Source organism: Sabethes cyaneus, chromosome 2 (assembly GCF_943734655.1).
Source record: "Sabethes cyaneus chromosome 2, idSabCyanKW18_F2, whole genome shotgun sequence".
Taxonomy (NCBI): Eukaryota; Metazoa; Arthropoda; class Insecta; order Diptera; family Culicidae; genus Sabethes; species Sabethes cyaneus.
In genome coordinates, this window is record NC_071354.1 from 173,759,177 (window position 1) to 173,782,564 (window position 23,388).

General features: G+C 40.8%; 1 protein-coding gene across 3 annotated transcripts in view; it reads right to left on the reverse strand.

The window, feature by feature from the left end:
- Window positions 1-1,196: 1,196 nt before the first annotated feature.
- Window positions 1,197-23,388, reverse strand: part of LOC128734881 (uncharacterized) — a 43,538-nt gene continuing 21,346 nt past the window's right edge. For 2 of the 3 annotated variants that reach the window (XM_053829273.1, XM_053829274.1), the window contains exons 3-9: window positions 5,814-6,169; window positions 5,647-5,750; window positions 5,436-5,564; window positions 5,099-5,281; window positions 4,666-4,950; window positions 3,148-4,455; window positions 1,197-3,053 (exon numbers count right to left, since the gene is read on the reverse strand). In XM_053829273.1, coding sequence (XP_053685248.1) covers window positions 2,064-3,053; window positions 3,148-4,455; window positions 4,666-4,950; window positions 5,099-5,281; window positions 5,436-5,564; window positions 5,647-5,750; window positions 5,814-6,156 — 3,342 coding nt within the window. In that variant the 5' untranslated portion in view covers window positions 6,157-6,169 and the 3' untranslated portion in view covers window positions 1,197-2,063. The remainder of the gene's footprint in view (window positions 3,054-3,147; window positions 4,456-4,665; window positions 4,951-5,098; window positions 5,282-5,435; window positions 5,565-5,646; window positions 5,751-5,813; window positions 6,170-23,388) is intronic. The other variant, XM_053829275.1, reaches the window with a different exon arrangement.

Here is a 23,388-nt window from a genome sequence, read left to right on the forward strand (position 1 = left end):
TCAACAATAATCAATACCGAATCATTTCACATATCAACGGTCGTACCGAACCATTTCACCCATCTATGGTCGTACCGAACCATATGCTTTATTCAACAATGATATGATACGGTTTATAATAATGATAATGATATGGTTTTAGTCACCGCGCTTTTATGTGCATATGTTCAAATTGATTTCGTTCAGTAAAATATTAAACTTTGTTGATTACGTTTCAGCTCAATGTTTGCGTTTTATCTGGCCATCATCAGACATATACTTCATTCAACAATAAACGTACCGAAACATGTCATTTGTTTGATGTCGATCCGGACCATTCAATTCTATGCCACACAGTACCATTTCATTTACCAATGGTCATACCGAACTATTTTAATTAAATGCCATACAAAATCATTTTATTCACCAATTTACTTACTTACTTATGTGTCCATGTCCGCCGGTCCGGCAGAACCAAGGGATGAAATCAGAGATCTCCAATGCTGACGGTTACCCGCCATGACCTTTACCTGTCGCCAGGACAGGTTCTCGTCTACAGCCCGGATGTCATTGGCTAGGCTGGGTCGCCATGAGCCTCTGGGTCTGCCTCTTCTACGCTGTCCTTGTGGATTCCAGTCGAGTGCTTCTCTGCAAACCTCGTTCGCTGCTTTCCTCAAGGTGTGTCCGATCCACTTCCACCTACATTCACGAATTTCTGTGGCTATCGGCCGCTGATAACACCGACGATGGAGCTCCTCTTTAGTCACCAATGGTCATACGGAACCATTTTATGCATATATGGTCGTACCGAAAGCAATACTTCATTGAACAATGGTCGTACCGAAACACTTTACTTAACAAACTATTTTAATTAAATGCCATACAGAATAATTTTAATCACCAATGGTCGCACCGCACCATTTCAGCCATCATTTCACCCAAACAATATTGTCCTACTTTGACAGCATATTCTGTCTTTACGTAAATGCCTATGGATGTATTATTTTTCAAGTAATCAGTTCGAAATTTTCCAGAAATATACCTTATTCTTAGACCTTTTCAATGATGTATTTAAATTGCTGCAATTGTTTTCGATACACCAGTTATGGGCGACTGCCGCAAGGTGGCCCAAACACGACAACATTCCCCCATCATTTTCGAAACCTAACTAAACCGCCTCCCATAGGTTGTCATCAGCTGCGAGGGAAAATAATAAGTTGTGTTTGATAAAACCGCTTTATTTCATCAAACCAAACGACAAATTGTAATAAGTTGTAAAAATGTTTCACAATAATTTAAAGGAAAAATATTATACTGCAATTTTCGGTTGTTATCATAAGTCCTTCTACTCTACGCATATCTTATTAACTGATTCACCATTTGTTTTCAAGCCTGTAGATAAAATTCTGCTGATTCCGTTTGCCATAGTGCGTTTGTATGTTTTGCATTCTTTTGAATTTATTTAGGATGTTCCTCTTTCATCTAATGGCACATGGTGGAAGTCTATAATAGTATTGCTAGTCGATTTCCTATGTCTGCTTGATTGTGAGTAGTTTGGTGACTTATCGTGCCCTATGTGAACCCTATGTTGCGGGGAAAATTTGTCACTGTACTGTGGTTTTTAATGCTTTAACACAGTGAACGGAAATGCAATTGGAATAAAACAAAAAGAAATCGTTCAAACATCTCGGAGTATAACGGAATGTTAACTAACAGAAAAATACACTGTGAATACTCTCTACGTTGTGATTGTTCGTGTAAAAGGTTTCAGTTCAAATCCATTGTTTTTATGTAATATATTGAAGGCTCCGTAGGAAGGAAAACTTAATAAATATTTTTACCGCTACTGCCTATTTTTTACTCTCGTACCTTTCTTTCACTATAAGTACTCTGCTGATCTTATTACTAGTTTAATTTGTTACAAAAAATCGCTGACTGTAGTTTGGAAGGACTGGAAATCTTTAAGCTGCTTTTGGAAGGTGATCATACCAATTATTATCGAGGTTAATGATCTTTATTGGAAGCATTCATTTTGTTTGCTGTTAAGTAGTAGTGGTGCCGACGATGGTGAAGAAGCTCACTTTCTAGACCTGCTGAATTGGAGCGTATCGATGCACCTTAGGTGTTTTGGGTGCCGTAATGTCTTCCGTAAGTTTCTGGTATACGATTGAGTTTTTAGAAGCTAGCAAAGCTTGGCGATAGCGTTCTCCACGTTTTCGCATCATAATGGCGAAAATCCTGCTGATAGCTACAACGATCATTAGAATTCCCATGGCTATGCAGATGAATGGCAGCCAGATAACGCCGATTTGCAGCACTGCATCACTGTCCAAACTGGTTACCGATTCTTCCAGTGGATCATCCGATTTGGAATTGCCCAAAATAGCTTCTTCGATCTTTTGTATTCCATTAGCGGCGTTTATGATGTCATTTTCGTCATCGTCGGAATCATCATCCTCATCGTAGTACTGATCTGGTTCATCCTTGCTATCCACTACATCTTCTTTCTTGGTGTTCTGTTCATCAGAGTAGTCATCATCATCCTCTGATTCGTCTTCTTCGATGTCATCTTCATCTTCATCGTTATCATCCAGTTCGGTATCCTTGATAACAACCGGTGAGTCTTCACCGTTCTTTCCAGTCTGACAAATTTCCTGCGCGAACTGGCTCCATTCTACGAGCGGTGCGGAGTTGTCCGTAATGCCTACAGCTAATGTTAGCTCGGCATGAGTGCGCTGTTCCTTGTTCGAATCGCCCAGCGATATCTTCTTCACTCCCAACCATTTGATTAGCGATTTGAAGTACGGATTGCATTTCAACGAATTGTTCTTGATGTCCAGAACGCGTAGACTGGTCAGCTGCTCGAGATCCGAAACGTACACGCTGGTAATCTCGTTATGCGATACGTTCAGCAATTTCAAGTTCGGCAGCACCTTCACGTTCTTGGTGTTCGGATCGGAGTTCTCCCAGATCATGCGCAGATCGCAGTCGCTTACATCCAGGTGACTTAGGTACTGTAGCGGCAGGAACACCTTGGCTGATAGACGTGTCATTTGATTACCGGAGAGGTTGAGCTGTGATGAAAAAAAAGAAAGAAAGTTCTAAAATCTGATGCTTACTAAACTAGACGATATCTAAAAGAAGTCTGAAAAGCGGGTGACAACATACCTTGTTCAAGTTTCTATTGTGCAGGAAGGAATGTTCGTGCAAATTGGTGATCAGATTGTTGCTCAGATCCACTTCCATCAGTTTATCGAGCATGCTCAATACAGCCGGGCCAACGGTTTGCAAGTTATTCCAGGCCAGATTCAGCCGCGTCAAATGCGGCATCGTTTTGAACGTATTGTCTGCCAGTTCGGAGATGTCGCAATTGGACACGTCCAGGAAGTATGTGTTAAAGGCACCCCATGAGCTCTCGAAACCCTCGGCTGGCAGTTCCTTTAGTCGGTGATTGTCATTTAGCTTGATGATATCGAGTTCTCTGTTGCCCAGGAAGGTCAGGGAGGAAATTTGTTCCAAATAGTTTTGCGACAAATCAATCTGCCGGAGGCTCTTCAACGAGGTGAAAGCGATTTGGTTGATCCTTTTGATGCGGTTACCCTTCAGGATTAGGTTGGTTAGTCCTTCCATGCCCTTGAACATCAGACCGTTTATCTGGCGTATCTGGCAGTAGCTTAGGTCAAGTTTCTGCAGATCGGGTGTTACAAATTCCAGATTACTGTTGATCATGTTGTACTTGAGGTGCAGAATGGCTAGAGACGTTCGGTTGAAAATGTTCTTGGGCAACTCAGCGATACTATTCGTAGAAAGATCTAGTTCTTCGATTGTTTCGACCTTATCAAAGATGCCTTGTGGTAAAGTTTTCAATTGGTTATCGGCCAGATTAATGTAGATGATGTTTTTGAGTTCATTGAAAGCGGTAGGCTGCAGAGCTTGGAGATTGCATTTGGAAATATCCAATTCTTCGATAGATGGAGCTTTTAGCATATACTCAGTGTATGGAGTGTTGTAGTTGACACTTTGCATCGCGCTCAGGTCGTTTCCAGAGAGTGTAAGGAGACGCAGCTTGGTATTATTAGCGAAAGTATCCGGATGAAGCATGTCAATTCCGGAATTGGTTAGGTTCACGGAATAGAGATCGTCTAATCCGGCGAACGCGGATGGGCTGATATATTCGATGGTACAGTTGCTGATCTTGATCGAGACCACGTGGGAGAGCCCGATCTGCTTGAAGAACTCTGCACTCAGAACGATCGGGTATTTGGGACCAACGTCCAGTACTTGCAGGTCGGTAATCGAGGGTGAAAATTTCTGCGTGTCCTTATCCAGTCGACTACAGGTGGCTACCAGATAGGCGTGCATGTTGCGCTCGCAGATACAGTCCCGTGGACACAGGTGCACCTGTTCCTCCAGGTTGTAATCATCGTCGTCATCCTCGTCGTCTTCGTCGTAGTAGTCCTCGGGGTAGTTTTGGTTCTAAGAGATGAAAAAAATGCTCGTAAATACTATTTTAAATACAATCGTAATTTAGCCAAAAGCAATATGTACAAAAGGGATGGGTTATTAATTTCAACGTTGTTTGCCCGAGTACCAGTGTTAGAAGCGTAATGGCAAGTTATAGATGAAAGAAGCACCAATAGAAGCGACATGATCCTGCACACCGTGTGATTATTAAATCAAACTTACAGCATTTTTGCTGTCGGTTTTCTTGCCAGGAGCAGAACTAGCGGTGGTTGATTCCTTCTGTTTCTGCTTTTTCTGTGCCAGTAGCTTATCTACAGCATCAAGGTCAATCTTTTCATCACCCAAATCATCATCGTCATCGTACTGGTAGTCTTCATCGTCGTCATCAATCTCGTCTAAGATCTCGTTATCGCCGGTAGTTACCTTCGCAGCTGTTGACGAAGTCTTTGGACTACCAGATGTCTTCGTTTTAGGACTTGACGCTTTCGGTGCTTCGGTTGATGGCGGCTTTTAAAGGAAACGAACAGAGGGAAGTTAATTCAGATAAATTGAACTCTGCCCTTTCAACGTCTTAGATTAGTTTCGAAATGTATGTCATTGCGCATGAAGATGACCGTAAGTGTAAGTGGTGGTTGTTAGGCACTTGCTGACTTACAGTGATCTTAGCTAGCATTTTTGGAACCGCGAGAGGATCGATTTTTTCGTCATCGAGCTCTTCACTATCCTCATCGTCGTCGTTATAGTATTCGTCATCGGGAGCAGGGGTGCTGCTGTGATCTGAAATCTTTGCCGTACTAGCAGTGCTGGTCTTGGGTTTTTCTGATATGAGGACCTCTTGCTACAGATGGGTTTTTGGGAGAATAGGAAATTATTAGGATTTCGTTTATGGATTTTTGACATTTAGTCATGGAAATGCATTTTTTTTTATGACAAATGATGGAAGGGACAGAACAAATGAACAAAAACGGGCCGGCACAAAATAAATGTTCAACCTGCGTGCTTTCCGTCAGTTTTGGCTGAATGTACTTGATATCTGAAAGATCTTCGATCTGTGGCAGAATACCAACTTTTTCAGACTCTTGAACTTCTGAAACATTTTCGTTTTTCGCTAAAGTTTCATCCTTCGGGAGAAAATCAATCAATTTAGCTATACTTTTTTCAGTATGTAATAGCTAATCTGTTTTACAGGCTTAGCTAACTTACCATGTTATTTGTGTCCTCGCTCGAAAGAAGATCATCTTCATCTTCGTAGCTATCGTCATCAATCAAGCTACCTTTATTTTCAGCTTTGTCTACTGCAACAATTCCTAAAACATACCAACAATGTAACATTCCTAGTTACTCAATTAATCGATCATTTTCAAAGTTACCCATTGTCGTAGATTCAGCTTTGATAACTTGCTCCGTAGCACCTTTCTTGAGAGCATGCTTGGCATACTTGGGATTGAGATCGACCGCCGGCTTCGGCGGTGGCCCATCGTCATCGATGAGGTTCTCCTTCGAGTCCACCTCAGGAAGCATCTTGTTGAACACAGGGTTCTGAGCCATCGGAACATCGGACGACTTTTCCGCTAGCATCTTGTTGAACAACGGATCCTGAGCCTTTGGCAGGGCACTCGAGCTCGCCGCTGCCTTGTCGTTGGCAGGATTCGCTAGGCTCACGCTGATCGCCAGCAGCGACAGCGTGAGTACCAGCACGCACTGGTAGCTCATCGCTGAGTGGGTTCTGAAAAAAGAGAATGGAAAAGTTTCACTTGTTAGTAGGCCTCTTGAGACAATTAGCATAGTACGAGAAACAATAAAATTGCAGAATATTTCGATTTATTATGATAACACTCTTAACTACGTAGTTCGAGACGGTAGGAAATCCTAGCTTAGTAAAGCCAATATTCGATAGAATTACAGTGGAATTTTACCGCATTGCCGACAAACCGACCGTGTGTGCTTGAAGGCGATATTCGACTTTGCTTTTGTTCGATTTATTTTCCAACCCAGATGGCCCATCCCATTGGTGGTAAATGTGGAAAAAGATAACGGTTATCACCACCCGAACAAAGAAACCGGTGAATGTATGTATACAGGAATGAATATTGTTTAAAAAGCCATTAATGTGGCAAAGTTTTGGACGATCAATCTTTTTTATTCGTAGTGTCGTGATGGTACTTGAATTTTAATTATTTGTCTTTGAATTCCTGCATAAGCAGGTTGATTATTTAACTCGACCACACATCTGTAAATCTTGAACTCTTCCGTCATAAAACGTTTTTATAGTGTTGGAATGTTGTTTTTTTTCAAAAGCGGAAATGTCAGCGTCTGTTAAGCTCAACCTACATGTAAAACTCGGCTTGCAATCGCGTTGCGTTAAGTATTTGCAAGTTGCTTAGCACCGTCTTGGCACTCAACCGCGAAAAAAAGAACAATATTTGGTTGGCACTGGAGAAGTACAGGACGAGTGTTTAGAATACTTTGACTGTTCCTTGTATAGGTGTAAAGTAATGGATGAATTGTTTTCCAACTATTGAAGTATTTTGCGGGTGGATCATTACCGCATCACGATAAGATAAGAAGGTCGGTGGCATGGCTCTTATATTTGCGAGTTTCAGGTGGATTCATTCATTTTGCGTTTGAAGGCGAACTAATACGCGTCGCTGTTTGTGGGTGAATTGGTGGATGGTATTCATAAATAGCACATAATATGTTGCAGTAACCTCAACCTGACGGCTCAAATATCATTTCAGACCTTCAGGTTTCAGATTTGATCCGATTAATGTTGCGGAGCGTTGTGTATAGGCATAATGAATATATAGTAGAATTCAAACGGAGGTGTAAACCATAGTTTTTTTTTATTAAATTCTACCGAATCTTCAAATCAATAAACTGTTTAAGTTAAAGTAAAATTTGCTAGTTTGAGGGTAAAAAATGCACGAACGGGTTTTTATTCTTGAATTTTGGGCATCATAAACTGCGGTACGGGGTCCCTACTTGCGGACTTGCGGACTCCACGCACACTATAAGGCTGGCCATGAACAGGCATGAACCGAGCTGAAAGGAAACGATTTCTGTACAGTACGGGGTCTTCTCCTGATTATGAAAGCCTTTGTGCAGTGCTTTTAATTCTTCGTAAACTAGTTGAAGATAGCGCAAATTAGAATTGGTACGCATTAATTCTAAAGTTTTTTTTCTAAACCAACACGTTGTACAAATTTACCTAGTTTGCTTGAAAACTGAACAGTGTTCGAAAATACATACATAAATTTAGTTTTTCCGCTGGCAGTATTCTTTTATCTGTCAGTCCATGAACATAACTACTAAGTTGCTGACAATGTTTCCTTTTTTTAGTTTTTTATGCTTCAGTACAATTCATTCATGATGATGTTCTTATATAAAAAACAAACTCTGAAGACGTGATCCTCGCGTAGTATACTACGGAACGTTTTAACAGCTTGAGGAATGTTATTCACTCAATTCTAGATAAGGGGATGAAGCTGGAAGGTTAAACAGTAATTCTACATATTCGTGCGAACATATCGTGGGTATAAATCTTAGTAGAGTCAAGACCATTTGATGTTGAGTGACTTAAATATGGGCTAATTCACAGACCACCTCACCTTTGACGTTGAATTCTACATTACCTCGACGGAGTCTTGACTGATCAGAGGCACATAAAGAAGATTCACATTAAGTGAAAGAATACTGACTTGAAGAAGATAATGATTTGGATCTGAATCTGGACACGAATCGCAGCCTTGCCGACCCCGACCCTTGCCCAGCACGACAAGCTGGTTCAATTTACAAGGGAAGCTGGCCGACTGAAGCTTGAAATACTGGAGCTGAACGCAGTGGACTCCTGCTGAGTCCCTAAAGTTGCGTCCGAGCAACATTGCACTGTATTACTTCAACCAATGCTGCGATTCGAGGGACACACTAACGATGCCTACTCTCTCGCGAGAGAGTATGAGAAGCATAGCATTCAACGCGTACGCCGGTTACGCAAGCGTAAGACAAACCATTGCTGTGTGCAGACACCCACGCGAACGTACAGCTTCGTATTGTCTTTATGCATAGCTTGCTCGCAAGTCAAGTAACTCGTGAGCAATCAGTTGCCCGTGAGGCCTGGTAGCGCACTGGGATACAGATTTTGCGTTTCTTTTTCTTTCTTCTTCATCTTCGCCCTCGATTCTACTCACGGACGGGAGTGTGATCCCTCGCGAGTAATCGATATCAGCAGCTCGGGCTGCAATGACGAACAAGAGCAACGACCGTAGCTGTTAGCTAAATACACACTCGCAAAAACTCGTCGCAGTGCATGAATAAATAAGAGCGAGAGTTCGAAAGGGTAGCTTATGCCGGCGTGATCTTTAGAATGAGTACGCGTGTGTGAGAAAATTAGACCACACGAGTGTGGTCTTATCTAGTATTTACCAATAAGTTTGGAGTTGCTCAAAGCAGCAACATGGGACATGTGCTTTCCTTGCTGTTCTCTAACCATGTAGCATTACTGCTGCGTATTGGCTGAAAGTTAGTGTACACCGATGACCTGAAATTGTTTGCCTCGCGGCCCTTTTGCTCAACAACAAACGAGCTGAGAGAGAAATGAGAGAATGTATGTGTTAGCTCTCTCTGTCCTATTTTTGTCCTCTTTTTGGCGTCAAAACAAGAAGCATTTCGGGAGCACGTTGTACGCTTCTACGAACTGAAAAGAAATCTCGGCAAAAAGTATACGGTACAACGCAAATATGTTGCGGCTTCGACTGTTTACCATATCGTAAGATGCCCAACAACTATTCGCAAGCAAGGTAGTGGAAGACCAACCAAAATCATGGACGCAGAAGGACACCGTTCTCCTTCTCGTGCCTTCAACAACGAGCCTTCTGATTTGGCTATCAATTAAGATGCAACAGACGAACTTTTAAAGAAATTTTTTATCTTGGTTCTACAAAAACATCGTGCAAATGGACAATACGTGTTTTGGCCGAATATAGCATCATCGCATTACGCCAAAACAACACTATCGTTTCTGAATACCCATTCGATCCCATTTTTAACCAAACACCACGAACCAAAAAATCTGTCTTAGTGCGCCAAATTGAAGATATCTTCGGGATTTTGAGTTCCTTGGTGTACAAAAATAACTGGAGAGCCACGAATTGCAAACAGTTGATTGGTACAATCAAGAGATGCATTCGCAAAGTTGAAATGACGACCATACAACGCTCCTGTTTCGACGTCACACGAAAACTTCGCCGAACAGCCGATTACAGACCGTTTTCAAATGTACACTATTTTTTATAAGATAATAGATAATGTATCTTTAATTTCGGTAAATCAGATCTTCTTCATGTATCTTGACAGCTTGACAAAAAAATTCTTAAATTTTAGTTGCCACCAAGTTGCCAAGTTTAGTTGCCAGTTAGCTCATTGCAAGCGTAACCAAATGGGAAGTTATGAGTTTTACCCGAATTTAAGCATCTCGAAAGCATCTTGGTAAACTGGTTTTATCTCTAAGATTAGTTAGAACTTTAAAGATTCCCATTTTCAATTATATTTTAAATAATTTCAAGCTCACGTGGAATTGGAACAGAGTACTCAATAGAACATGAAAGTCAAATAAAAATTGATTTTACTCAAAAACTAAGCTCGTTTTATCATTCTAAAACATGCTTAGACATTTTGGAATGCTTTACCCGCTAAGTTGAAAAACTGCATCCGAGATTGACTAATGTTTTACTAAACTAATCGTGGATTTTAATCGTGAAAAAAGTTGTGCTCATGAAAGATAATAATGTCCCAGAACCTGATCTCCACGAAGTCCAACAAGAAATCGGTTTCCTGAACACCAAATAAGTCGCTGGTAAAGACCGCCTACCGGCAGAGCTTTAAAAACATGACCGAGAAACGGTAGTAACGGTTCTACACTGGATTATTTCCAAAATTTAGGAAAAGGAGAAGCTGCCGGGGGAGTGGATGGAAGAAATGGTTTGTCCCATCTACAAACGCCGGTAAATGCCGCCTATTTACGATACACTCTCAGATCCTGTTACACCGGCTATCACCGATAGCACAGGGGGGCCTATTCTCACAAGCACATCACTCACCTCACTTCTCTCACGCGCCCTATTCTTACAGTCATCCTCACCTGTGGTACGGGGACATCCTGATGGGCCTGTGAGCCCCATTTGATTTGTACAGTCACCCACGTGAACGGAGCACCTAGGTGAATCCCAGAATCGCAAATTGCGCTCTTACCTAAAAAAATTATGTGAGGTGACTGTGAGCAGCCTCCCAGTTGGCCTCGAGGTATGATGCTAGCCTAATAAGCCAATCGTCGTATGTTCGAATCCCGGCTGGGAGAGGCTGTTAGAGCCAATAGTATCGTAGCGACTGGCCCTGCAATTGTCCTGTACTGTAACAGCTGGCTGCTAAGTCTGTCGTATAAAAACGGAAGGTCAAGTTTCGATAACGGAATGTAGCACCTAGGCTTTGCCTTTAACTGTGAGCATAGGGCCCAGGGTTTCTTAGGCAATTAGCAGGCGGGTTTCGAAGGGAGCTCACGCAACTACGGACCAAATGTTTACCATCCGACAGTTCTTGCAGAAATGTCGGGAGTACAACGTTTCCACGCATCACGTCTTTGTTAATTTCAAAGCAGCATACGATACAGTCCATCGAGACCAGCTATGGTAGATAATGCACGAGCACGGGTTTCCGGATAAACTGATACGACTGATCAGAGCTACATTGGATCAAGTGATGTGTTTTGTGCGCATCTCGGGAACACTCTTGAGTCTCTTTGAGACGCGGCGAGGGTCGAGACAAGGTGACGGCTTATCCGGCATGCTCTTCAACATTGCTCTTAACGGAGTGATACGACCAACGGGCATTGAAACGACAGGCACGATTTTCACCAAGGCCAGCCAACTCTTAGGCTTTGCAGAGGACTTCGATATCTTAGCCAGGAATTTTGCGACAATGGCAACAATCTACGCTGAACTGAACTGACTGAAAACGAAGCCAGGCTAAAAATAAACACGTCGAAGACCAAATACATGAAAGGAAGAGGCTCAATCGAAACAAACAGGTGCCTCCCAAGGACGGTAATCGTTGACGGTGATGAACTAGAATTGGTAGATGAGTTCGTGTATATGGAATCGCATTTGCATTCAAGCGCGAAATCTGGCCTACTTTACCTCTCGCAAAATGTTATAATCAAGGAGGATAAGCCGTCGTACGAAGCTGATAATATACAAAACCCTAATTATACCCATAATTCTTCATGGACTTGAATGACGCTGCTCATGGAGGATTTATACGTCCTTGTCGTATTCGAGAGGAAGGTAAAAAAAGCAAAGCCTGGGTGCTACATTCCGTTATCGAAACTTGACCTTCTATTTTTATACGACAGACTGCGCAGCCAACTGTTAGAGTACAGAACAATTGCAGGGCCAGTTACTACGATCCGATTGACTCTAACAGCCTCTCCCAACCGAGATTCGAACATACGACGACTTGCTTATTAGGCCAGCGTCATACTTCGAAACCAACTGGGAGGCTCACTGGGAGGAAGATACTGCGAACGATATTTGGCGGAGCACAAATTGAAAGCGGAGAATGGTGGAGGCGTATGAATCGCGAGCTACAGGCACTGTTTGGCCCACCCAGCTAACTTCGCGGTACGATGCAGGCTCAACAAGGTAGTCGTCGTATGTTCGAATCTCGACTGGGCGGTGCTACTATAGAGTCAGTAGGAGCGTTGCACTAGTCCTGTAATTGCCCTGTACTCTATTGACCGGCTGCGAAGTCTGTCGATAAAGACGTGTCAAGTTCTAAAGGACGTTTAAGTGCATGGCTTTGCTTTTTATGCACTGTTTGGAGAGGTTTCCTTCGTACATCTGGCTACAGGGTAGGCTACAGTGGGCCGGACACATCGTAAGGATGCCGGACGACAGTGCGACGAAATCGGTTTCTTCAACAACCCCACCGACACCAGATGGCGAAACGTGCAGATGGCGAAAGTGAATTTCGATTTCTGAGATGACTGGGTCGAGTTCGAGTCGAATCGAGTTGAAACAGCACAAGCCACCCTGGCTCTATGCTGCTGACGTCTTTGACCGTGGTACCAGATTACTGCCCTGCGGCTACCAGAACCATTAAAAACGCGGCAGATCGGCAGTTTCTAAGTTGTAGGAAAAGTTTCCTATCCACAAGAATCCCAAGCATTTGCAAAATCTTGTGGTAGGTACATATTCAAATTTGTCAAACTTGCTCACCGTGACTGACGGTGTTAAAAGCGTTTGAGTTTTAGCATTCAAGAAGTTTATGTGAGAAAAATTCGCGTTGTACTGCTTATATAATTTAAGCTGGTTGCAAATAACATTTAATCCACGATTCGTTAATTCGTCTCAATATGTATTTAGCGTGAAAAGATAGTAAGACTCTTTAAGGAATAATTTTTCGGCCAATGGCCTAGTTCTAGTGGAAGAACAGGTGGTTTTGACGTTCTTTGAATAAAAAGTAGTAGATTACTTACAGTCTAGAAATAGTTTTAACATATTAAAATTGTATGTCGGCAAAGTATTATTATTGGCGAAAGAAAAGGCAAATAGGCTGAATTTAGAAACCTGCTGAAAATACCCTCTCGTACCCTACGTACTTTTTCTCAGTACATATTCAATTTTTGTTATCATTTTTTATGAGATTGAAGCAGAAACATGGTCCTGTTGAAGCCAGGAGATTTTATTACATACGTAAAAGCGATGAAAATTTTTGGCCAAACTTTCTTCACCAGTAACATTAACGATTGCCAAATAGTATTAAATATCTATTCATAGCTTGTGTTAGATTAAATCCTCTATTAGCGTGATAACAGATCGATTTGCTATGTATAAACCACTCGGTGGCTTATTAGGAACAAGTAATGAAGACCTTTGTATGCACTTATGACACAATGCTAAACAGTTTCCTGTACCGCGACAGAATAAAGCAACTCATCACTTTCAGTAAACCACTTGAAGATTCACTTTGTTCACTAAGCGATAGATAATCTGCACCACTATCGGGGACTACTCTAGAGCCATCTTACCGTGATAAATGACTTACTGGCACAAACAAACCATTTAGTGGTGCGATGGTTTTTGTAATCATGATCTGTCACCCGCACAACCTTTGTGACGGGCGACAGTGTGTGTTGTTGGCTGTTGATCTCTTTGATCGCAGTTTAGTAATCTGTCGTCTTAGATCTCACGTACCAAATGATAACAAACTGTGATACTCTGTAGTACGTAATTGGTTTACTGTGGCAGATATTTTTGATACTAAAGGAAAGAGGACCGTGTGCATTTACCGATTTAATACCTCATGATGTTGAATGCTAGTGGTTGGTATTACCAAGGCGGGGAGAGAGCTGAAAGGTTCGTGGTTTAATTAATTTAATTTGTCGTTGCGAAATTTTATGCAAAAATTATTTTCTATCACTTTTCTGATGCATAACAGTCACATTTTTGTTTCTAGCCAATGCGCTGGAAATATGTATGAGATTGCAAATGGATCAGAACCAAGGTTTATCAAACACTCAGAGACAAACTGCAGTATTCAACCGCGGTGCTGCACAACAACTAAGGTCTACTAATCCGTAGAGAATTTTAACGCACCGTCGCGACAGTCGACGCGTCGGAGGCTTTCTTTCGCCGCACAAAATAACTTAGCAAAACCGGTTGTATTTCTCTTGAAGAAATGTGCATCATGTCACGTAGATTGTCGATCACAAATTCGTCCACTGTAAATTACAGCCGGATCTAGTAGAACGTCGATGATAGGAATTTATGCTTCACTGCTATTTGTTTGCCTCGATTCATTCCACTTTGGTGCCATCGGGGAATGGTGACTGAAGTTTAATGCACTCGTGTACGAGCCAATATTATTTTTCGATTAGCATCCTCCAGGCAAGGGGTGTAGCAGTTGTTTTCTCAGCTAATGCTGTCGATCGTATTAATGAATGTCTACAAAATCAGTGCCTAACAGGCGTCACTCTGTTGATTATATCTTCTGTACACAGACATCAAGGTGATGAATTGAATATTAAGATGCATTGAAGGGTTCTAATTGAGTTGTAACCATTGCGTAATTTTACACTTCATTACACTGAAATTATTTCCAACCCACTAAGGTGAATTCGCCATTTAGTCCCAACACTATTAAGCCAGCTCGTTTCGTTCTCGAAATGTTAGCCATTTCAATCAAAATAAAATTTGTCATACTTTGATTGCAAACAACATGTGTGTGGGCGTGAACCCCCAATTGACATTTATTGGAGGTTGTCGTCCATAAACTTTGGCACATAAATCAACAGCTGACAAATCCTGGGTGAAACCGAATGTAGCCGCGCTCAGATTTCCGCTTTTATTTTCACTTTGGCCACTGAAAGCCAATCGGCGACGGCGGCGGTTCTCCACACCATTGAGAGCTTGCGAGATCCACCACATATACGGGAAGCAGTTAACCCATCAAAAATAATTAAAATTTTTCGAGCCGTTGATTGCCGATGTGAATGCTGCTTGCTGCCACACCAATTCACGACGAGAGACGTTTAACCCTCTAACGGGTAAGACCGTCTGTAGACGGCCTTCGCTTTTGGAGCTCCAGAGCCGCATACAAAATTTGTTTTTAATTGGTAATATGCAAAATGTGTTCAGAACAGATTTCTTGACATTTTGATACTAATATCATAACATTCTGACCATGCACTCAAAAGTTATCATCTTTTAAAAGAAAAAATTTCGAAAAATTCCGAAAATAATTAGTGCGCGAATATTTCCTTTTTTACTTTTGAAGGAAAAGGATATCTAGAATAACATGACTGACCTAAAAAGTTTTTCTATGAGTAAATTTTATGCATTATTTTAATTTTGTAATATATTTGAATTGAAAAAATATCTGGGCAGAGCGTTAGACATGAAAAAAGAAAAAGAGAAATTGGACTTTTTCTTATCTGGCGCTCCTCCAGATAATTATTTTTGCATGAAAATCAGAATTTATGGTTTTTTTGTGTGGACTTTCATGATAAAAAAGTTATTAGATTGCTCGCATCGTTTTTACGGTGTTGCCCATTAGAGGGTTAACAGATGTGCAGAATTAGAAAACAAAACAACAGAAAGCAGGAAAAACATGTTTCGGGTTGGCTTTATTACTACATATATAGACGTTGAATGCGACTAGAAAATTTATTGCATATGAAAAGAATATGTGGACAAATTAGTATAGCGAATAAATTACAGTTTGTTTGGGATTTACTAATTAATTGAGTCATTAGAAGGGTATTTAAGCTCTGCCTAATGTAGAACACAGGCAAGTTGGTTACAATTGTTTAAAGACACAATAATAATGACAAATAAGGCTGCTCTCGAAGCATTTTACCGTTTTGTAGATGTATTTTTGTCTACCTTCCAACTGCAACAGATTTTGTACACAATGCTTGCTGTTGCTTTATGTTGCAACTCAAAACAAGTTCAAAAATATTAAAAGCTTTCTGTTTATAATAATTATTGAAACTCCATGTACTGAACAGTAATTATCAAGCATCAAGTGAATGTTACCAGTGTCTTTTTTGCTGGCAAAATGTTTTCTGCACAAAAAAAATTAAACAATTATTATTCCCCTTCAAGAACCCCAAGCAGTAGGTATAGGTACAAGTGCAGCGTCTTTATCATCGAGCAGTCATGTGAAGGAGAATTGAAGACACTGCGATCATGACATTCACCAATAACCAGCTCCGGCAGCTGTTTTCTCTGAGGGTATAGCGGCCATCAAAACGGGTCCGACCCCAGCTGGGACAGGTGGTGTTGCTGTATTTTTCGCAAAAAAAAAAACATTGTTTTCTTGTACCAAACCCGCGCATTTTCTGCTAGCTGTTGTACTGCTGTGAGAAACAATGTTCTCGGGAAGCAGAATGCATCGATAATACCTAACAATAATAATAATAATAATAATGTCGAGAGTATCGGGAGTTGTATTATTTAAATTTGAAGTTGATTCATTCATAGAAGTTTGTTCCTGTTTAACAAATGGTTTTCTGCTGCATGATTTGCATATGAGGGAATTTCAGCAGAACAAAATTATAAATGCTAAAACATTATGTCTGTTATCTTCTATCAGAAGTTGTTATTGTAATCGTATCCAGAACATTGATTAAAAAAACCATGCAAATATATGTGAATTGTTAAATTAATTCTCTAACGGGTAGGTCATCTGTAAAAGGCTTTCTCTTTTGGAGCTCAAAAGTTGTATAAGTCTTTGTCAAGCTCCTACTAACAAAACAAAAAAAGGTTTGTTCCAATCCGTTGTGTAGTTTCGGAGAAAAAGGTTCATAAAGTTTGAAAATCGTGGTTTTTCAGGAGTGGCGTTTTATGCCGGCGAGGTTGTTCCATGCCGCACTGGAACGTTTATGTGTATGATCGTTTTCGGCCACTTTTCGTGGTCGGATCGTTACAAAATTACTATCAAAATAAGCGAAAAAGACTGCAGAATTAAAATCTGAAATAAAAAAATGAATTTTTTAGTATTTTTAGTCATTTAAGTCCCCTTAACAGCAATTTGTATGGAGTGCGATTAGTTTTGTTGCTTAGTATGCTTTCTTGACAAAAGCAAAGGAAAAAATTGACGAAAATTTTTTTGATAATTTTCCACAAAATAGAACATAATTTATTACTTTTCTTTAAAATTTTCCACCGCCGAAATAGTTTATGGAAATTTTTTTTTCAGACAATATTTTTCGTAGATTACTGAGAATTTTTTTAACCATGTTCGACAAAATCGGGGTAGGAAATGGAGAGAGTTATCTGGAAGGAGCGTCAAATATAACTCTGGCTCCTCTCTCAAGCTTCTACTTAGCGCCTCTTCACAGATCTAAGCTAAAAGATGACGATCGATAGCCATACTTAGAAATGTTTCATGTATATACTATAGCAGCAGCTGGGAGGTGCGAGCTTGAGCTGTTCCCCAGGTGAGGGGCGACTCAAACAGCGTCTGTCTCAATGCGAGCAGCTGAATATGGAATGCTGTAACATACAACCTATATCTTAAATGGCAGACCAATCGAAGGGATGTAGGTAATGCAAAGTCAGGTAATATAACGAAGCTCTCATATATGTGCCATGAACAACCAAAAAGGAAATTGTGGAATGGTTCAATCGGTATAGGATACGACATTGAAGACGAAAACGATTAGAGTAGGGCGGGGCATAAGTGCGATGTTTGAAGTTGTCATCAATTTTCGTGAGATATAAAGAAGGACAACAACATAATATATTTTATAGTGATGCAGTAACTGAATGTCTTCACATTCAACTACAAATCATCTGCGGTAATAGAGTTTTGCAAAATAAATTCTTCTTTCTTCTGATCAACTGCAGATTCGCACTTTTACCCCACTAGCGGGGCAAAAGTTCGAATACCGCTGGGTAAAAGTTCGAAGCTAGAATCCATGAAATTAGCCCAGCAGTAGCTAAGAAAACCATATTATCGTCAATCTGCGTTATGTTTCGGTAAGGAATATTCTCAATTTGTACCTTTTCTATTTTGCGCTGGTGTATTGCAGCCTCCGTTAGATCGAAACTTTTCCAAACCTTTGGTTTTTGTTTCATCACCGGAAACACATTGTTTTCCTTCGGCCAACATCTGTAGAGCACACAGTTTTCTGCAGATCTTTCATTTCTAGTATCTGTAATATAGTGCCTAAAGCTGTATATAATTAGCTATACATTTTTGCCTCGTCCATGAATCGCACTTTTGCCCCGTCCGTGAATCGAACTTTTACCCCGCCAGGCGCATGACGGGGCTAGATTAAATTACGGAAAAGCGAAATATATTTTGTAAATTATTTTCGCCGTATTTTCAAAACAGATATCTGAGTGATGTAAAAGGCTGCTACGAATTTTCAACAAGTAATATCCTCCTGTTGATATCGTATTTGCCGTATAACGAAAAATTACATTAAAACCGCCCTAAAATAACATTTGCACATAACTCATCAACTATGCTTCGTAAGCAACCAAAGTTTACGTTAGATTCAAGCTGTCAAAGTAGTCACCCATCCATGCCAATGTAGAAAATTTACTCGGAATCTGCACCGATAAATCATTGAATCGCACTTTTACCCGCATCGCACTTTTACCCCTCCTTACTCTAATGAATAATAATTGGAAACTCGGTACCTGAAACCTACGAACTCTCCATGAACCGGCACGAGCTGGCTTGCTTGCTTGAGAGCTACATCAACTCGGAATAGAGATCGCTGCTGTTCAGGAAGCTTGGTAGCCAAATTTCGAAGAAAGGGTGTTCCGTGAGTAGACCCTATTGCAGACATTTGTTTTCAAGTACCACATTTATAATGAAGGCAGAAAGGCAGAATGTGCAGTCGGTTTCATAGTGTTAGGAAAGCACACGCAACGAGTTATCCGGTGGTTGCCCGTAGCTGACCGTATATGTATGTTATGATATAAGGCGAAGCCGTCATGCGTCAGTGTCAGTGACGCTTCTATTTGCGAAGGTGGCAAATTTGGTATTAGTGTTAGTAAGCTCACCAAAATTCACCTTGGCCGGCAGAGCGAGCTACCACCAGTGTCTCCCGAATATTGTCAGAGCTGCCAGTCTTCTTGTTATAGGGTCTTCGATTAAGGGAAGTTTTTCAACTACAGTCTAATCAACGCTTACGCACCGACGAATTATAAATCTGATGATGTTAAAGACGTGTTTAACGACAGGCTCGGCGGACCAATGGAGAGTGCCCAAAATACTACGTGAAAGTCATCATCGGAGATGCAAGTGCGCAGATCGGGAGGGAGGAGTTCCATCTGCTCATGAAAGCCGTAGCCTTCATCTGTCGACCGACGATAACGGTCTGAGATTCATAAACTTTGCTGCGACCAGAGATATGACACCATCTATTGCACCCACTTTCCACGTCTGAATATTCGGTCACATCTGCAGGCAATGGAGATTCTAGCTCCCAGATCGTTCGTGGACCAAATATCGACTCGGGCCACTATCCCATCGCAGGTAAGATTCGCGCAAGGTTGTCGAACGCGGCGAAGGCTCGAACTGAGAGGACGCTGCGTTTCTACATTCAGCGGTCAACGGCAGATGGAGTGGCAGCGGAATATGACAGAAAGATTGGTCAACGAAGCGCAGAACAGAGAGAAAAAAGGAAAGAAAATATGGGCTGTAGAGGAACATCCATGGTGCCTTTAAAGCAATTCTGAGGGAGGTGGTAGGACGACTTGCAGAAGACAGTGTAACGGCTGGTGGTTTGTTGCCGGATTTTAGAGAGTGACAGATGAAAAGAATCAGTTCAGGAGTTGCATGCATATTCCGGGTGGACTTGTAAAAGTGGCAAACAAGCGACTAAACCAAGCAGTCCATCGGATCATTGTTAGAAAGAACTGGGTGGAAGAACGAATGCCGGAGTTTTTTGTTTTAATGAAGAGCGTCAACTCGAGTGTAAAAACTTTCGAGGCATAAAGTTGCTCAATTCTGCCTATATGCCTGTTCTCCCGTATCCTGTGTTATAGACTGATACCGTTAGCCGAGTCCTTCGTTGACATTGGCGAGTATCAAACTGGTTTTTATAAGAGTCGCTCTACGATGGATCAGATACTTACATCGTGTCAGTTACTACACAAGTTCTGAGGGTAAAATCATTTGTTTGTGGACTTTAAGGCGACGTTCGGCTCAGTCAAACGAAATAAGTTGTGGTTGTTAAGCTAGAAGTTGGTTTTCCGACGAAGCTAGGTAAGCTGATTCGTGCGACGCTGGATGGATCAATGTCATGCGTCATAATGGCGGACGAGACGTTAGCCGCTTTCGTGGCGTTGGATGCACTGAAGCAAGGAGATGTATTGGTGTCGAGATTGAATTGAATAGGGGACGATAAGAAATAATGGAAGAATTCAAATACCTTGGTAGGCGCAGTGGTTAGCATTCACGCCGAGGACCCGGGTTCAAATCCCCAAATATACCTTGGTGCATTCATGACCTCGAAGTAAAACGAAGAAGAGCAGTCGTGAATCGGGCTTTCTACGGTTTACGCAACCAGCTGATATCCTGTAGTTTATAAATTCGCACAAGACTGGCGCGGCCGTAGACTCCGAGGCAGACCCCGCACTAGATGGATGTGCGCTGTCGAGAACGATGCACGTTCAGCTGGTGTTCGAGGGGTTTGGAGAATGGCAGCCCTGGACCGACAGTACTGAAGGACCATAATTCGTACAGCGCAGGATCGATAGCGGACCTTCGCCACTAAAGTAACGTAATTGCGCTTGGAATTTTCTGGGAATCCGCATTTTATAAATATTGTTTTCGTCCATAACCCCATTAAATTTTCCTGCGTACAAAATTTTATTTCTGCACGTTTCGGTCCATCTTGTACGGCAATGTTGAAAAAATACCCTGCTAGTAACTATTAGCTCCAATCGAGAGAACAAACAAATTCTACTAACTGAGGCAATAATGAGGTTAATAAATGTTTACCAGTACCTACAATGAAAGTGCAAACAAATTCCGTTCATTACAGAAACGTGCTCCATTGAACTAACAACGCAGGCAAAGCACTTTCCCTTGTTCCGCGAAGAAACGCAGAACAAATCTTTGTCCACCTTGGTGTGAAGGTATGTAAACTAAAGATAAACATTCTACGAGCAGATCGATCGTTCTTCCATTAGGTGAAATGAATTATTTCTAAGCCGAATTGAACTAATACCCTTCTCAGTTAATTCTTTTAAATAGATGAACTTAAATTAAACTTTCCAAACAATTTTTGGGTCAATTGATGCTCCAAAATAAAAACACTATTTTTTGTTGCGAAGTGACTTTTTTTGATATTTAGTGGTGAAGGTTCGCAAATGCTTTTGAGCTGAAACAAATTTGACCTCCACTAGGCATTTTTATTGGAAATCTTGAATGGTAATGCTCGACATTCCTCGATCAAGGTTGCTATTTTACAGTGCGCATTTGCACCCATTAACCGTGTCCTACGGTTTCGTGTATTTATCATTAATTCATCCCTATCTCAGTACTAACCCATCCGGTTCTTCTCAAACTGACGTTGGTTCGCGTGCGAACTATGCGCATCCCGATCAGATGAACCTAACATACAATATTCTACCAATTTAGTTTTACAGGTCGGACTCGATTGTTCGGGTGGAAAAAATGTATAACCTGTATTAGATATTTCTACTAACTGAATCCATATATGAAGCCGCAATAAATTAAAGGCATAACAATTATTGTATTTCATTTTGTTTTGTATTTAAGTGGGTTAAATGCTACTTATGATTTCAAATTATAACAGGATTTATTAAATTCTTTCCCGTACTCAAAAGAGATTTTTTTTTCAATTTTTGCTACTTTAACATTTGGTATAACAAATTAAAAGTTATAATGTTGCAATTTCCTTCTAATCGGGAGGCCGGTGACGACGATCGAGTCGACCGGTCCTTGATCGTACAGGCCAGTATGAACCAGTACGGAAAGAAGTGTTAAACTTTTTTCTCGCATCGTTTATGTCAGCATCGACGGGTGGTCATGATATGCGTTCTGCTTGCTGCTCTCTTCCCAGTTCAGTGTGGGATTTGGACATCTGAGTCGTGTTAGTAAATAAAACATGTTTCCTCGTTACTAAGATTCAACAAAGAAATTCTCAGAACAATTAGGTTGTGTTGTACTACCTACGTGTTAGGATTCCTAGTTGAAAGTTTCTGCTTGAAGAAATTATTTTAATTTGAGATGAATTTTCCCTTTAAAATTAGCCGCAAACAAAACGTTGATTTTGTGGCATATGCGGTAACACTGAGTTAAATACACATACACCGGCTGTAGAAAAGTAATGCCACATTTTTATGTAAATTTAATTTACTTTTGCAGTTAAGTGCTTATTGACGTACTGATTTGTGTGCAAGTAAGTGAGTGGAAATATCTACGGCGCGTGTTTCAGACAATGACAAAACGAAACGCGTTTCCAGTTGGCATTGGTAGATTTATATAAACAATCTTTGAGCGCCCTATCTATGCACCATATTTGCTGTTGTGCTAATGAAGTTTAATTAATTTAGAAACGACACATTCTACTTAAAATGTTTTAGGGCAGGTTTTGAAAAAAAAAAGATTTCAAAATTAAGTACAAAGTTTTTATTTATCTTTAAAGCGGTTTTTTGCCAGTATAGCTAAACCATTTAAACTTTCCGACTTAAGAAAGCAATCGTTCTCGATGCTGCTAGCAAAGGAGTTCGTTTATGTTGTTCGTTCAGTTGGAAATTTCTGTGGAAAGTACCTAATTATCCTCGTCTTTATTGGTGTTATATTGTTTGCCATTCCCAACTAATTGCACGAAGTGAGGTATTGCAGTGACAGCAGTGTGGCATTGAATTTATTCTGTAGATTTGTACAGTGTTGAGTTTTCTTTGTAAAGAAAGCAACAAAGTATTCGCTACTCATCGTTCTGGTTTGATGGTATGGAACATGAGTCATGCAGCTCAAAACAACAGAACGATTTGCTCACCACGGGCTTTATTGAAGCACACACCGGCAGTTACCATTTTGAACAGCTAAATGTTGGAAATTCTGGTTCTATCCGGTTTTATTCCAATATTCTTGAGATTTTGCATGTAGTCCAATAATTTACGTTTGCTTCATAATTATAGTTGATGATGATACTGGTATGTCCATTGACGTCACACGTTCTATTTTAGCATATACCACTCTATTTATACTTATCGATGCTCTAAATTCTGATTCAAATTACATATTCTTGGTTCCCCAACAAGCGAGTCGTTTTATTTGGGACTATGTTATTATGCGATTTTATGCCTCATCAAGCCTTAGCCACGATTTTTAAAGTTATAAAGTCTGATTAAAAGTAAATGTGGGCGCCCCTTGTGCGACACCTTTTGTGGAAGGAAC